The 14,623-nt window shown below is 39.3% G+C and overlaps 3 protein-coding genes across 3 annotated transcripts in view; 2 read left to right on the top strand and 1 right to left on the bottom strand.

Moving 5' to 3' along the window:
* LOC106335702 (exocyst complex component SEC8-like) overlaps positions 1-5,620 on the top strand; it is a 9,237-nt gene extending 3,617 nt beyond the window's left edge. Inside the window, exons 10-27 of the mRNA XM_013774290.1 lie at positions 111-418; positions 504-664; positions 781-896; positions 1,290-1,360; positions 1,438-1,568; positions 1,650-1,699; positions 1,820-1,920; positions 2,290-2,399; positions 2,578-2,685; positions 3,282-3,464; positions 3,536-3,621; positions 3,965-4,133; positions 4,232-4,309; positions 4,482-4,583; positions 4,744-4,818; positions 4,904-4,999; positions 5,078-5,127; positions 5,206-5,620. Of these exons, the coding sequence (XP_013629744.1) occupies positions 111-418; positions 504-664; positions 781-896; positions 1,290-1,360; positions 1,438-1,568; positions 1,650-1,699; positions 1,820-1,920; positions 2,290-2,399; positions 2,578-2,685; positions 3,282-3,464; positions 3,536-3,621; positions 3,965-4,133; positions 4,232-4,309; positions 4,482-4,583; positions 4,744-4,818; positions 4,904-4,999; positions 5,078-5,127; positions 5,206-5,293 (2,083 nt within the window). The 3' untranslated portion in view covers positions 5,294-5,620. The remainder of the gene's footprint in view (positions 1-110; positions 419-503; positions 665-780; positions 897-1,289; positions 1,361-1,437; positions 1,569-1,649; positions 1,700-1,819; positions 1,921-2,289; positions 2,400-2,577; positions 2,686-3,281; positions 3,465-3,535; positions 3,622-3,964; positions 4,134-4,231; positions 4,310-4,481; positions 4,584-4,743; positions 4,819-4,903; positions 5,000-5,077; positions 5,128-5,205) is intronic.
* Positions 5,621-6,004: 384 nt separating this feature from the next.
* LOC106334821 (pumilio homolog 4-like) lies at positions 6,005-10,734 on the top strand. Its single transcript, XM_013773197.1, has 11 exons — positions 6,005-6,221; positions 6,300-6,960; positions 7,345-8,119; positions 8,197-8,725; positions 8,804-8,945; positions 9,042-9,149; positions 9,271-9,483; positions 9,576-9,686; positions 9,770-9,964; positions 10,038-10,212; positions 10,307-10,734. Exons 2-11 carry the CDS (start codon positions 6,313-6,315, stop codon positions 10,354-10,356), a joined length of 2,946 nt encoding a protein of 981 aa, XP_013628651.1. The 5' UTR covers positions 6,005-6,221; positions 6,300-6,312; the 3' UTR covers positions 10,357-10,734.
* A 75-nt stretch (positions 10,735-10,809) lies between these two features.
* Positions 10,810-13,236, bottom strand: LOC106334822 (transcription initiation factor IIB-2). Its single transcript, XM_013773198.1, is given in 7 exon segments — positions 10,810-11,183; positions 11,261-11,337; positions 11,437-11,525; positions 11,604-11,734; positions 12,140-12,281; positions 12,367-12,391; positions 12,765-13,236. Coding segments are annotated over 7 exon segments (951 nt in total). The 5' UTR covers positions 13,118-13,236; the 3' UTR covers positions 10,810-11,049.
* Positions 13,237-14,623: the final 1,387 nt, after the last annotated feature.

Raw genomic sequence — 14,623 nt, 5'->3', positions numbered from 1 at the left:
GGGGGGAAGGTTAACACTTATCATTCTTGAAGTTAAAGATGAATGATAACCGATGCAGCCTAACTTTATCTTCAAAATTCACTTCGTGATGTTTTTGTGTTCTCTTGCAGCCAAAAACTTCGACCCACAATACATGAGATCATAATATCCAAGATTAAGGCCCATATGGAGACTAGAAATTTGTCGAAGTCCGGGAGTAGTCAGAGTGATCGAACGGGAGCGGTAGGATTGCATATTATCAAAGGGCAGTCAGAGGCCTACAGATTATCAAAAGAGAAACCTCAAAATGGGATGCCAAATTCAGGATCTCACCTGGCTGTGAGTCCTGTTTCGCCTCTTATGGCTCCTGGAGGCAAAGCGCAAGCTGCAGCAAAAGACCTTCTTGACTCAATTTTAGATACTATTGTCAAGATATTTGGTGAGCAATCCAACTGTTAAACTCGTCTGAATATTTCATTTTCCATAATGAAAGCTCAAATTTTCTCTTACTGTTACTTTTATAGAGAATCATGTTGTTATTGGAGAGCTTTTGGAGTTGAAGGCTTCACAACATGACATTAACACGCCAAAGTCATTGCCTACTGATGTCAATTGGAACACCGATCCCGAAGCATCCCAAGTTACTGGAGGCTACACTATCAGTTTACCCTTGACAGTCTTACAGGTCCGCCTATAGATTTCAAAATATCTGATTTTTCGTGAAGCTAAATGTTTATAAAGTACAATGAACTCTTGGCTTCTCACACGTAAGCTTATTGAAATTTTACGTTAACGGTGAAGAGTGAATGCCAACAACTCATATGTGAAATTCTACGCGCAACTCCAGAAACCGCTTCAGCAGATGCTGCTGCACAAACTGCTAAACTTGCAAAGAAGGCTCCCAAGAAAGATAAAAGGCAAGTGATCCTTAGCATTGGTAGTTCTTACATTCACGGAGATGGGATTCCCAATATCATGTAGATACATAGACAACGAAACATGTCCCAAAGAATTAGACATTTTAAGATTTTGTTAAGATAGGCGTCATTTCCATGACCAAGCATGTTTTCTTGTCAGTCAACTAATATGTTCATTCGATAGTTAAGGGATGATTTAGAGCATAGATTTCTTCTGATGACCTAATAAGAAGGTTTTAGGACACCCAAGTCTAGAAATTTGTCATGTAGGTTCTTCTCAGCACGCTAGTAAATGGGAGCACTGAAAATATAACACAAATTTGAATGTGAAATTCTGCAGTTTGGTTAGTAGTATTTGATCTTTGACTGATTATTGATGATGGTGGACGGCAGGGGTGCACCTGAAGATGGGCTAACATTCACCTTTCGGTTTACAGATGCAACTGTATCGCTTTCTAATCAGGGTATAAATTAATCATCCTGACTTTTTTGTGGTTATAATGCCTTTGATGGATTTAATGATGTTATGTGCTGCTGACAGGAGCTGATCTCATTCGTCAAGGCTGGGGAAAGAGGGCTTCAAATGCATCACAGGAAGGTTATGGATCTGCAGCAGTTTTGCCTGAACAGGGAATATATCTAGCTGCATCAATTTACCGGCCTGTCCTTCAGGTTTTGATTCTGGTTCATCTAAGCTTTTCCATTCGATGCCAACTGTTTTTCAGTAGACTTATTATCTTATGAACCTTGCAGTTTACCGATAAAATCACTTCAATGTTGCCCAAAAAGCATTCCCAGCTTGTGTAAGTTCAAAATTTCCATTTGCCTTTACTGGCTGTCATCCTGACAAAGCTAAACACCTCGCTCACTGTGCTGAGAAGTTGAATGTATGTTCACCATCGATTTTTCAATACATGATGCAGGAATGATGGGTTGCTTACATTCACTGAGAACTTTGTGAAAGATCACCTGTTACCGACAATGTTTGTGGACTATAGGAAAGGCGTACAACAAGCTATATCAAGTTAGTTTCGTAGACTATATAGATCTGGTCATAGCGTTTTTTGTTCCTACTTTAGGGTAATCATCCTCTTAAGGTATACACAGTATTAAATTTTGAAAGGGGAGCTATTAATTTGGTTTCAAAAGCTTGGAGTTTATCATCGCAAGGTGGTAGTAGAAGAATTTGCTTGCAAAACTAACTGATTTGGTCTGTCAATATAGGGTATGGCAGTTTTATGAAAAGTTAAAGCGTCTTGGAATTGTTGCATATATTTGGAAAGTTTTCTTGGCTTTTTTTTATAGGAACTGTTGTATTTCAATAGTTTATGAAAATGAAGTACCAGTAGTGTCACTATGAAAATGATTCGAGGTTCCCAAAACCATTTTGCAGGTGCCGCCGCATTTAGACCCCGTGCACATACAAGTACTTACACCCCAACTGTAGAAAAGGGTCGACCTATCTTGCAAGGTCTTTTGGCAATAGATCTCCTTGCAAAAGAGGCAAGTTGTATAGGCTTTTAAACTGGAAGCTTCACTTTATTGCTTTCACATTTTTTTTTATCTGCCTTAAGAAGAATGGATGGATACTTCCCATTCGATGGTTTAATCCAATTTTTCGTGTTCTCAGCTTCATGCTATTTTTGTTATAATGAACTTCCTTGCTCTTCGCTTTTTCTAGGTTCTTGGCTGGGCTCAAGCCATGCCTAAATTTGCCACTGACCTTGTGAAGTATGTTCAAACATTTCTTGAGAGAACATTCGAGAGATGTAGAACCTCATACATGGAGGTATGGATCTTCCTTGATCTCATTTGTTGTCCTCTTCCTCTGACTCATCTATTTATTTATATGTTTGATATCTTGTTTAGTGTTTGCACCTATGTAACAAAATCATACACTAAAAAGTATTACTGTCAGTGTGATGTGATTTAAAAAAGTTCAATTGGAGTTGCATGAACTAGATGACATGACGGTAGATTTAGAGTTGACCGTGTCTTTAACATCGTGAAGCTAGCTAGAGTTCAGTTTGAGATACGTTAAACTGACGTACTTAATTTTAGTCGCAGTGTTATTCTGTTTTAGGCTTCTGGAATTGTCTTGGGTAGCCTACAGTTTACCAGCTTATGATAAACCCTATAGCCGAACTTGGCACTTAATGCTTAGTAACAGTAGTCGTCGTGATAAAGTTTGATTTAAAGAGAGAAAGAGCTGGAAGATTATGGATTTAGCCAATCTTATATGCGCATATGTCCATCTTTGATAATAATCTGCATTTTCCTTCACTATTTTCTTACGATTTTGTCTCAAGTGTCCCAAAATGTCAAGCGATGTATTTCTTCCATTGCCACACTTTCTGAGCATAAGTTTGATTATTAATATATCAGGCTGTGCTAGAGAAGCTCAGTTATAGGCTCATTGGGAGGCATGATATTGAGAGATTGATGCGACTTGATGCGGCGAGTGCTTGTTTGCCATCTTCACTTGGGCATTCTGTTTCTCACTCTGAGGCTGTTGGCTCCGGAGTAGAACTCAATGATCTATTCTTAAGTTTGCCGTCTATCAAGCAGGTAAATTCATGTGTTGTCTGAAATAATTTTTCATCTGGTGATGATTATTTAACTAACTATAAATCTTACAGGATAATCTAATTCGTGATGACAACAAACTGATTTTGTTAGCCTCTCTTAGTGACTCACTTGAATATGTGGCAGACTCTATTGAGAGGTGAGTTCTTTGGATCGGATTAATTATGCATGCCTCTTCCTATCATGTCTTGTTCCTAAGTACATCTTAGATGTTATCAGGACACAAGGCAAAATGGGAAGTTCTATGATCTTATAACCGAGGAAATAGGGATATGCATAATTAAAAATGATATATGAAAGAGACTAAACTAGATTGATTGCTGTCTTTTCCATCTTAAATTTAAAGAACTCAGAAACCTCTGCGTTTAGTGTAAAAGAGAAACTTGCATGGTTTGATATGTCTTCCTTTAGCTCTCTCTTCCTTCCCTAAGTAGCAAGTAAATGAAAACTCTTTCTTAAGTTTTAAATTCCCAAAATTTTAGGCTTGGCCAAGCAGTTCCTCGTGCGGCAAGTCAAGATAGTAATAGCAGGAATCAAGCAACTTCTCCTAGGAATCTGGCATCATTTGCTGATGAGTACAGAAAACTTGCGACGGACTGCCTAAAGGTTCTTCGTGTTGAGATGCAATTGGAAACAGTCTTTCATCTGCAGGTATGTGATCGATGCTCCCTTTGTTAAGAAGGTTGCGGGGAAATGAGAAATTCAACTTGTGTCCTGTAAATTTTACGAAATTCTATGGTTTTGAAAAGGAAATGACAAATCGGGAATACTTGGAGGATGAGGATGCTGAAGAGCCAGACGACTTTGTGATTTCTCTTACTTCACAGGTTAGTCATATCACTTTAATGATGGCCTCGATAAGTTTCACAGCCATCAAATATTCATATTACTCTCTTCTGCTGCGAGAACCTAGTGAGCCAAATGACGAAGTCATCTCAATTTTATTGCGGTGAATTATATTTCTGCTCCAAGTTTTCTTACAGTTCCCTTTTTGAACAGATAACACGTAGGGACGAGGGAATGGCGCCTTTCATCTCTGGTGAGAAGCGCAATTACGTTTTTGGTGGCATTTGTGGAACTGCAGCAAGTGCGTCCACTAAGGTACACAGTACCTCTTTTTATATACTGTAATGGAATTTACAAGATATCTGATACTTCTAATTAAAATATCAATATACCATTATCAGTATCACAATTCTATATCTAACACTTGATCATCATCTTCTAAACTGCTCAAGTCTTTAACTACTTATTTTTCTAGGCTTTGTCTGACATGAGATCAATCAACCTCTTTGGAGTTCAACAAATTTGTCGGAACACTATTGCATTGGAACAGGTAATAGATCATCAGTCTTGTTTAGGGATCGAGTTCACTATTTGTAATAATTTCCAATAAGCATTGTGTGTATGATACATGGCAGGCCATGGCAGCTATTCCATATATCGATGGGGAAAGCGTACAACAGAACCTAGATCGTGTCCGTACTTACTTTGAACTACTAAACATGCCATTCGAGGTTAGCCAAAAATAATGTTTCTTCTTGAGCTATTCTCAGCATTCTTATACTCAGATCTTCACCTGGTTTTGTCTGCAGGCGTTGCTTGCATTCATAGCGGAACATGACCAAATGTTTACACCCACAGAGTCTGCTTCTCAGCTTTTATCTTCTTCGATTAATGCTAATAATACGGTTTCTTGACTTAATGTATATTGGCTTGTCAGGTATTCCAATCTTCTAAAGGTGAATGTTCCTGGAAGAGATACTCCTCCAGATGCTCAACACCGCCTTTCGGAAATTCTTTCTCACTGATATCAAACTCCTCGAGCAGCCATCCGCGGGTTACCCCATGAATAAGCAAAGCTTCTCCAGCAGCCAAGCTCTTGTTACACTATTTTCATAAGCTGCAGAAAAAGCACACTGGTGAAATCCCAGAGGAGAGGCAAGTGACATAAAACAATGTACATCATTTTGGTGCTTCTGCTGCAATAATAAGCCTGGTTCCGTTATTCTTTAGTTTGTTTTTCTTCTCTCTTGTCTAGTTTTTGTGATGTTGAATACAGAACCCAAGACCTTTCTTTTGAGAGTTTTGTTAGACATTTCGTTTTGAATAAAAGTTTCCAAGGTGAGTTCATTTTCCAAGTGAAAACAAAAATGGAGAGAGAGCCACAGATATCTATCTACCATTCATCTTTGATTTGGAACGTTACAAAGACCTGCTCGTTTATAAAAGTCACAATCTTCAAAGGTGAAAATCATAATTTATCTCAAAGGTGTTACTTTCGCTTTGAATCTCACTTCACTCTTACTCTTGTATTGTATTGTATGCAGCATGAAATAAAATGCAAAATGCTTTCGGTAAGAGATTCTTGGGTTCTTATTGACGTCACAGAAGAGATTCTTTATTTTAATATATAAAGTTCAAATCATTAATTAATCATCTTAGAGAATGATATAGACAAGATGGGAGATTACACGGTCTAAAAATTTAAAGATTAGTTTAGAATATAATTAAACAAATAACAAAAAGACAAAAAAGGAGACATATCCGAATCTAATAGAAGTAGACGAATTACAAGAGAGAGAGAGGATGAAGGCGATCTCAGACTTCCATGCTTCTTCTTCTTCGCCTCTTCGTTCCCTTCCCAGTTTCTCATCGTCCTTCTTTGTGTTAGCGTGAACGAGAGAACGACACGTCGTTCGCTACGATAAGATCTTACGTACACATTCAAATCCAGAGGTGATTACCTCGATCGCGATCACAATTTTTTTTTGAGGAACTCTCTGGACTCTGATTAGGTTTCATATTTGATTTCAGATGAAGGGAAGAGATGTATACTGATAGCTACAGGGACACGAGATCAAACATGAACCGAGGATCCAATGCCGATCTCGAGGATCGATTCCAGAGAGAGCTCGAATCTCTCCACCGCAACCACCAAACATTCGGCTCGCAACGAGGAGAACGAGACGTCGCCGACGACGTGCACAGAAGCGGAAGCGCGCCGCCGACGGTGGAAGGTTTGTTGAGAGCCATGGATAACCAGTACTTAATGAACAACACCACGAGCTCCGATTACATCAGAGACGCTGCGAACGTTGGCGTCGAGCTTTTATCCGACGACGAGCTGCGCTGGCACCCTGCGTACCTCTCGTACTACTACTCGAACGAGCACTCGAACCCGAGGCTGCCTCCTCCGTTGCTGTCTAGAGAGGATTGGAGAGTTGCTCAGAGGTTTCACAACGGCGAGACGGTGTTTGATCCTGTTGGGGAGTGGAGGAAGAAAGGTGAGAATAGCAACAACAACAACAACAGCTCCTCGTCGCTATTCTCTGTTCAGCCAGGTGTTGAGCAGGCGGAGAGTGATTTGATGGAGCTGAGGAATGCTGTAGCGCAGGGACGCTCTCAGAAGACCCCTGTGCAGAGGCTAGATCCTGGGCTTGGGCCGAGAAGGAAGAGTTTTGCTGATATACTTCAGGTAAAGTCTATCAGGCGAGATTTAAGGGCCTGCCTATAGGCAATTTATTAAAGATTTCAGCTACGTTTCTCTTCGTAACTTTTTTCAAAAAATTTGGGGGCTTAAGGCTAATGTTAGACCGCCCTGATGTCTATACATATACCAGAGGTAGTTGTTAATTCAACTGGAAAAAATCTCTGGGGTCGAGTGATCGCTGAAACGAAATTAATATTATACGTTGCCTGTTTCGGGTGTAGGAGGATTATGGACTTTGGCCCGAACCTTTTGATATTAAAAAAGAATGTCTATACATTTAGTGGTTATATTCATGTTGTTGTGTATATATATATGCTAGCTCTGAGGTGGCTGATAAGTTCTACTTGGTTGATTTGTTAACTTTTATAGGAAGGACTTGACCGAGACGCAGCATTACGCAGCCAACTGTCTCGGCCTGCGAGTTGCAACACTTTCCGCGACATGAACGATCCTGCTGTCTTAACGAATTTTAGTCCGGGTGGATTCGACAGCCCATTAGCATTCCATGAGTCGTTACATTCCGCTGCGCAGAACACTCCAAATGCTATGCTGGGATCTAACATGAGTTCTCCGGTGCCAAGGAATAGAACTCCTGAGTCACATCTAGTGGGGCGAGCTTCGGCCTCTGGTTTGCCCCCTATTGGTACCAGAGTCGGTCCTGTCGAGAAGAAGAATTCTTTTGGCTCAGCCATCCACACTGCTGCTGATGTTGCTGACACGCTGTCGAGGTTGAACATGGCAGAGATCAATCAAGTCAAAGATAACCTTATGCAGTCCCAGCTTCAGGTGGAATTGGAGAATCAATCTGATGTCATGCGTTACATACCCAATGGTCATAAGAAGGCTCTGCGTCAACAGAATATAAACGATCAGTTATTTACTGAAAATTATGGTGGAATTATGAGTGGCTATGGAACAAGCCTTGGTGCTTCTACGGTGGCTTCCCACGGACAGGTCAACATCCCTAAACGAGCTTCCTCTTCAGCGAGTCTATACTCAACTTCAGACCGCTCTAGATTAGGAAGCCTGGGCTTATCTGATAATATTCAGAATGCAAATGTTAATGGAATGGACTTCTCCACAGCTGGTGGTTATTTGGTAAATAACAAGTTGAATTCACTAGCTGAGCACTATTCCCCTGAAGGTATCTCCCTCGCTCTCTTACTCTCATAAACGCAAAAAGCGTATCATCTTAGATTTGGTTTTATTCGTTTGTTTCAGGCTCACATTTGACTGGGGAAGGGGGTATACAAAACTTGAATAGATTGATAAACCAAGCTGCTACTGAGCTTCATTCTCCAATTATGGACCCTCATTACAGCCAGTATCGGCATACGGCATCAGCTACTGGTGCACCAAGTGATCATCCTCTTCTTAGAAACAATCTTGGGACACCAAACGGAGATACAGCTAATGAGTATCTCGCGATGTTACTTGCTCAGCAGAGGCATCAGCTGGGTAATCTCAGTGCTGCAAATTCCAGATTGTTTGAGAATCCTCCGTATGATCTTGCCAGCATGTATCTGGGAAACCATTTACCTTCTCCTTCCAAGAATTCAAGAAATGTCCAGAACATGCGAATGTCACTATCTGCTGCCTCAATGATGAAAGTCCCCCTCGGAGGATTACCGGGATCTTCCCATGTAGATATCGGCAGCACAACGGACGCATCGTTACTAGAAGGGTTCAAGAACAACAAGACAAGGTCTTTGGAGCTTTCAGAAATAGTTGGGCATGTGATTGAGTTCAGGTATTTAGCTTCCCTTAACTAATATATTTCATCTAAGTTACTAGTTCACTTTTGTTCTTCCTTTCACACAACGTGCAGCATGGATCAGTACGGAAGTCGTTTCATTCAGCAAAAGCTAGAGACTGCAACAGATGAGGAAAAGAATGCAATATTCCCGGAGATACTTCCTTATGGTCGCACTTTGATGACAGATGTCTTTGGAAATTATGTCATTCAAAAGGTAAGAGCTGAAGCATCTAAATAATTTTCTTGCAAATGGCTAATATATATGTCACTATACTCATACGTTATTCTGTTTTTTACTTTTTCTTTTTAGTTTTTTGAGCATGGTACAAACAAACAGAGAAAAGAACTCGCTGAACAAGTTACTGGCCACGTTTTGGCTCTCTCTCTACAAATGTATGGCTGCAGGGTTATCCAAAAGGTACTCAGTACAAACACATTGTTTTGACCCTACTTATTATTATAATGGTAAGAGTCTTATAGAAAAAGGCTTTTAAATTCTCTGAGCGTGTCCCTGTCCTTTTTCTACCATATTGATACAGGCGTTGGAGGTGGTTGATGTGGAGCAGCAAACTCGAATGGTGCAAGAGCTTGATGGGTCTGTCTTGAAATGCGTTTATGATCAGAATGGTAATCATGTGATCCAGAAGTGTATTGAGCGTCTTCCTCAGGAATGCATACAGTTCATTATCTCCTCGTTTTATGGGAAAGTCTTAGCTCTTTCAACACACCCTTACGGATGCCGTGTAATCCAGGTCTGATATATACATACATCACACCTTATGCTTTTTCTTTTCTCGTCCGCTACTAACAATACTTAAAATGTACTTCTTTGGAATCACGGCAGAGGGTACTGGAGCATATCGATGACGTCGAAACCCAACGGATCATTATGGAGGAAATCATGAACTCAGTCTGCACTCTAGCTCAAGATCAGTACGGGAACTATGTTATTCAGGTAAGTTTCTCGATGCTTAATTTACATTGTTGATGTATGAAAATAGACACCTTGATAATGGTTGACCTTGCTTCCCTTTGTAGCATATCATACAACACGGTAAACCACACGAACGGACAGAAATTATCAATAAGCTTGCTGGGCAGATTGTGACAATGAGTCAACAGAAGTTTGCTTCAAATGTTGTCGAAAAGTGCTTGACATTTGGCGGGCCAGAGGAGCGTCAGGTTCTAGTGAATGAGATGCTTGGTTATACTGATGAAAACGAGCCTCTTCAGGTATGCAAAAAAAAAAATCTTTGCTCCCTCATGTCTTTGGGAAGTCTCCCACTAACGCCTATTAAATTTGCAGGCGATGATGAAGGATCCGTTCGGGAACTACGTAGTGCAGAAGGTTCTTGAAACATGCGATGATCAAAGCCTTGCCCTCATTATTTCGCGTATCAAAGTCCACTTGAATGCTTTGAAGAGGTACACATATGGGAAACACATCGTTACCCGGGTTGAGAAACTTATCACCACTGGAGGTGAGTATCTCTTCTCTCTCTGTATAAATTCTAGTAAGACAAAGTCACAGCCCATGATCATGAACATGTATCATTGTTCTTTTTTTCAATGCAGAGAGAAGAATCGGGCTCTCGTCATCTCTAGCTGCAAATGCTTCTCCTTAGCCATGTAAGTAAACCTCAAGCTCATTACACAACCAGAGAAAGAGGGGATAATTTGATGAACAGAGAGCTATAATATGTACAGCCTAACTAAGCAAAGCACTGGTTCATGTTTATATTTATAATTTTGTAAATAAAAAAGAGGGTTTAATATTTAAGTCAGTAAATAAAATGTATTTTGGATCTCCACTGGCTTAAGTTTAGACCTCCTTTTGGGTGTGTAAAAAGTGAAAGCATTGCTGTTTTATTATGTAAAGCAATGGCTTATCTTAGGTCTCTTATTATTCTCCTTATTCTACACATAAGAACAATGTAAATATCTTGAGGCTTTGCTCCCCAAGAATTGCAATATTTATTGTTTTAAGCACTGAAGTTTTTGAATTGAATAGTTTACACCCACAATTAGTTCAACGGTTTGAAACACATGTACAGATGGGCCGGCCGGTTTGGAATTCTTATTTCTATTGACCGAGAATTTCAGATCCGGTTTTCTTTTGTTCTGACACACGCTTTAACCAATACACGAATCCTTGGATTAATTTTTCTCTGGATACAAATCTACTTGAGAACTCTGGTTCAGGTCTGGACCAAACAACTCTATAACCCGAGATTCCAATAGAAACTAGACTTGATTTATCAAACAAGAAGGCGTGGTAAGTGGGTAATAACAAGTAAGAGAGAAGAAGATGAGAGCACTCAAGGGCTTTGAAGGTTCTTGAGATCTTCTTCTTTAGCGTACCAAGCTGGTATGATCTTGGGAAGGTGAGGGTAGAGATCTTTGTACGAGTTCCTAATAGTTCCTTCTGCAACTCCAGTTGCCACCGAGATATCTGCAAGGAGTTCAATATCAGCGATTGTTTTAAGTGGGATTGTTTCAGTTCACAAAAAAAATGTAAATGGAAGAGACCTCGAAGAGGCTTCTTCTCATCAGAGAGCTGTGTTATGATGTATATAACCGCTGCTGCAATCGATATGGGACTCCTCCTGCAACCAAAGGTGTTTAAAGCTCCATGTGTGAATACCCGTAAGACCGATAAACCAGGAGAACAGAAGTGATAAGACAATAATGGTTAATGATGTAACCTTATATCAAACTCCTCTGACTTCTTCACAGATTCTTGAGCCGCCTTCACGGTTTGGTTAGTCATACCAAGATTGGAGCAAAAACGTCTCTGGAGATTAACCAATCAGGTTAAGGAAAACAGCAGCGGATAAGAACCGAAAGGCACTTGACTTTAGGAAGAACTCACCATAAAATCTCCAGCGTGGATAGTTCCCATTTCTACTGATTGTCCTGTTTCAAGCCCCAACTGTTTGACTATGTACTCTTTTGCACGACCAATCTCCTTCTTAGTAGCTCCATTGGCAACAGAACATATTTCTACACAATGATGGATGATGATTACCGAACATATGAACCAAAAAAAAAAAAAAAAAAAAAAAAATATATCTAACAAACTTATTTTAAAGTACAAAAAACCTTAAACACGATTCACAAGCCCAGTTAATAACACCTAAAAACGTAAAAATCATTGTATCTAACGTGCCTAAGAAATACAGCCCAACACTAAACAAAAATTTTCATTTCAATCTTCAAAGGACCCAACCAAATGTACTCGCCCCCAAACCCACCACTTTTTAAACATGTTTAACAATAGTTTAAACTTCATGTTTGTGATTTGAGTAATAAACCTTATCAAAACCTTAACTAATTATAACTTTATGGTCTTTTATTAGAACTAATAAACACTAACTATGTGAGGAATATATTTAAGTTGGCTTACACTCTTTGTTAACTATATGACAGTTCGTGGCTTGTCCTCTTGACGACAAGCAATGTATAAACAAGCAGCCAAAAGAGCATCCTGATTCCTTCCTCTGCTTGACTTCTGATCCTCTACCCTTTTATATATCTCATTGGCTCGGTCCTTTAATCCAATATCAACAAAGGAATGTAAAACCCCACACAAATATAACGATGTGATCATGAAAGAAACATGTCTAGCTAGATACCTTGATGGTCGCCACAAGCCCCAACCTGGAGAAACACAAGGTTCATCAAAACTTGTTAACTACAACTTGTCAAGCAATCTAACTTACAGTGAATGCAATCTAGCCTCATAAATAAACCCCATTGAACCGACTCAATTAACGTATTATTCCCATATAATAGGAAGCATTGATTGCACCAGATCATTTATAACCCTTCTCAGTGACATACATACAAAGATTCATCAACATGGAGCTTCTAGGATATTAAACATATTATAAGCAAAAATAAAAATAAAACCAAAAGTCTTTCCTTTTCAGTAACATACACTTTCCTTAAATAAACCTTCGAGAAACCACAATTCTCAAACTTTCAGACAACAACCAAACAAAATCAACATCCAAGAAAAGACCCAAACTACCTATCAGCCATAGTAGCGATCGTCTTGAACGCGACGATAAGCCCGCGATCAGGGTTCGATCCACGGTTCTGCCAACGACCAAGCGAAGACGAGAGAAAGTCCCCGGACGATCCGTTAGGTTTCGAAATGACGGTGGTGAGACCACCGTCGGCGAGAAGCGGGTTCGTCGGACCGCCGACGCGGACGGGATCGTTATCGCCCGACTCGTTAGCGAAGGTGCGCCACTCGGAGGTTTCGTCGATTGAGTGAGACTCGAGCACGAGGCCGCACTCCGAGCAGACGGTGTCTCCGGCGGAGTGATCGAACACGACCTCCGTGTGTTTCTTGCAGTCCGAGCAAAACGCGTCGCTCATTGCTTCTCTTTCGTCTCTTCTTCTTCTTGGAGCAAACCCTAAAACCCCTTTTTTTACTTGAAATTGGACTTCGATGTGGACTGTTAAAGATTGACACTTTTTGTTCTTCTTTCTTCAACGATTACTGTTCTTTCGAAGATGTGTGATATCGACTCTCAGTGTTTTATGATGATCCAACGGCTGAGATGATTTCGTTGATATGAAGATAAATGGGCCGAAAACAAATATGGCCTATTTTTTAAGCCCAAATTATTATTCTTTCTTCCGTTCTGATTATTTTTTTTCTTAGTATTCTAAACAATTTTCCTAAAAAAAGAGTCCGACAACCCCTAAAAAACTGTCTAGTCTATCCTTTTGGGTGTTATGGTTTATATGGAAATCGAAAAATGAGTTTCTCTTTGATAAGAGAAATGTTTTGGAAGATGTCCAAAGGGCTAAAGATGCTAATGAAAAATAGAATCTCCATTATATGTCCTCACAGTTGTTGAAAGTAAGAACATCTAAATGCTCATAATGGGAATCACCACCTCAAGATTAGCTCAAGTGTAATTTCGACCGCAGTTATAAGGATGGTAATAACTATGTTGGGATTGGTTGGATAATCAAAAATCATCAAAGATCTCATATTTGCTCTGGAATGGTGAAAGTGGATAATGTCGAATCCCCTTTACAAAGTGAAGCTTTGGCTTTCTTATATGTTCTTCACCATGTATGTGGTAAAGGATGGAGAAGGGTCTGGTTTGAAAGTGATAATAAAGAATTGGAACACATTGTTAATGAGATTGTGGCTGATCATGTCCAGTTGGAAAATATCTTACATGATATACGACATTGGATATCGTTGCTACTTGATTGTTCATTAGGAAGTGTTAATAGAGAAAGGAATATGGCATCTGACTCATTGGCAAAGCAATCCTTGATTGATCCTAATATTGTTATTTTTTATACAAGTCCACCGGTTTGGTTAGTGAATTTCTTGTATCAATCAATACAATTAAAACAGCAGTCCTTTTTTTGACATCCCCTTAGATTTTATAAGTATTTACAGTAGACTGTCACTGCATATTTATTATTAATGATAATAAAGATATTAATTTATGTTGCACGATTCATGAGATTCATGGGCCACAATAACAACCAAGGTGATCAAAATTGACAGCTGGGATCAGTATTTACAGTAGACTACCACTGCATATTTTTTATTAATGATAATAAAGATAGACTTTTTCTTGGATTCACCCCCTAGGGTGAACCTTTAGGTTCACCAACCAATAGAAAGTTGTCATTTTAGATCTAGTATCTTTTAATTAAGGAAAGAAAATAACTTGCCAAATTATATTATGCTATTAAAATAAAAAATAAAAAAATTAAATAAATAAAAATAACAATAGTTCTAAAAAATATTATTTAAAAAAAAATATTTATTTTTAAGATTTAGAGTTTAGTGTTTAAGATTTATAATTTAGAATTTATCCAAATGTTTAGTGTTTTTCCAAGGGTTTAGGG

This window comes from Brassica oleracea, chromosome C3 (assembly GCF_000695525.1).
Source record: "Brassica oleracea var. oleracea cultivar TO1000 chromosome C3, BOL, whole genome shotgun sequence".
Classification (NCBI taxonomy): domain Eukaryota; kingdom Viridiplantae; phylum Streptophyta; class Magnoliopsida; order Brassicales; family Brassicaceae; genus Brassica; species Brassica oleracea.
This window is presented reverse-complemented; position numbering and strand designations above follow the sequence as displayed.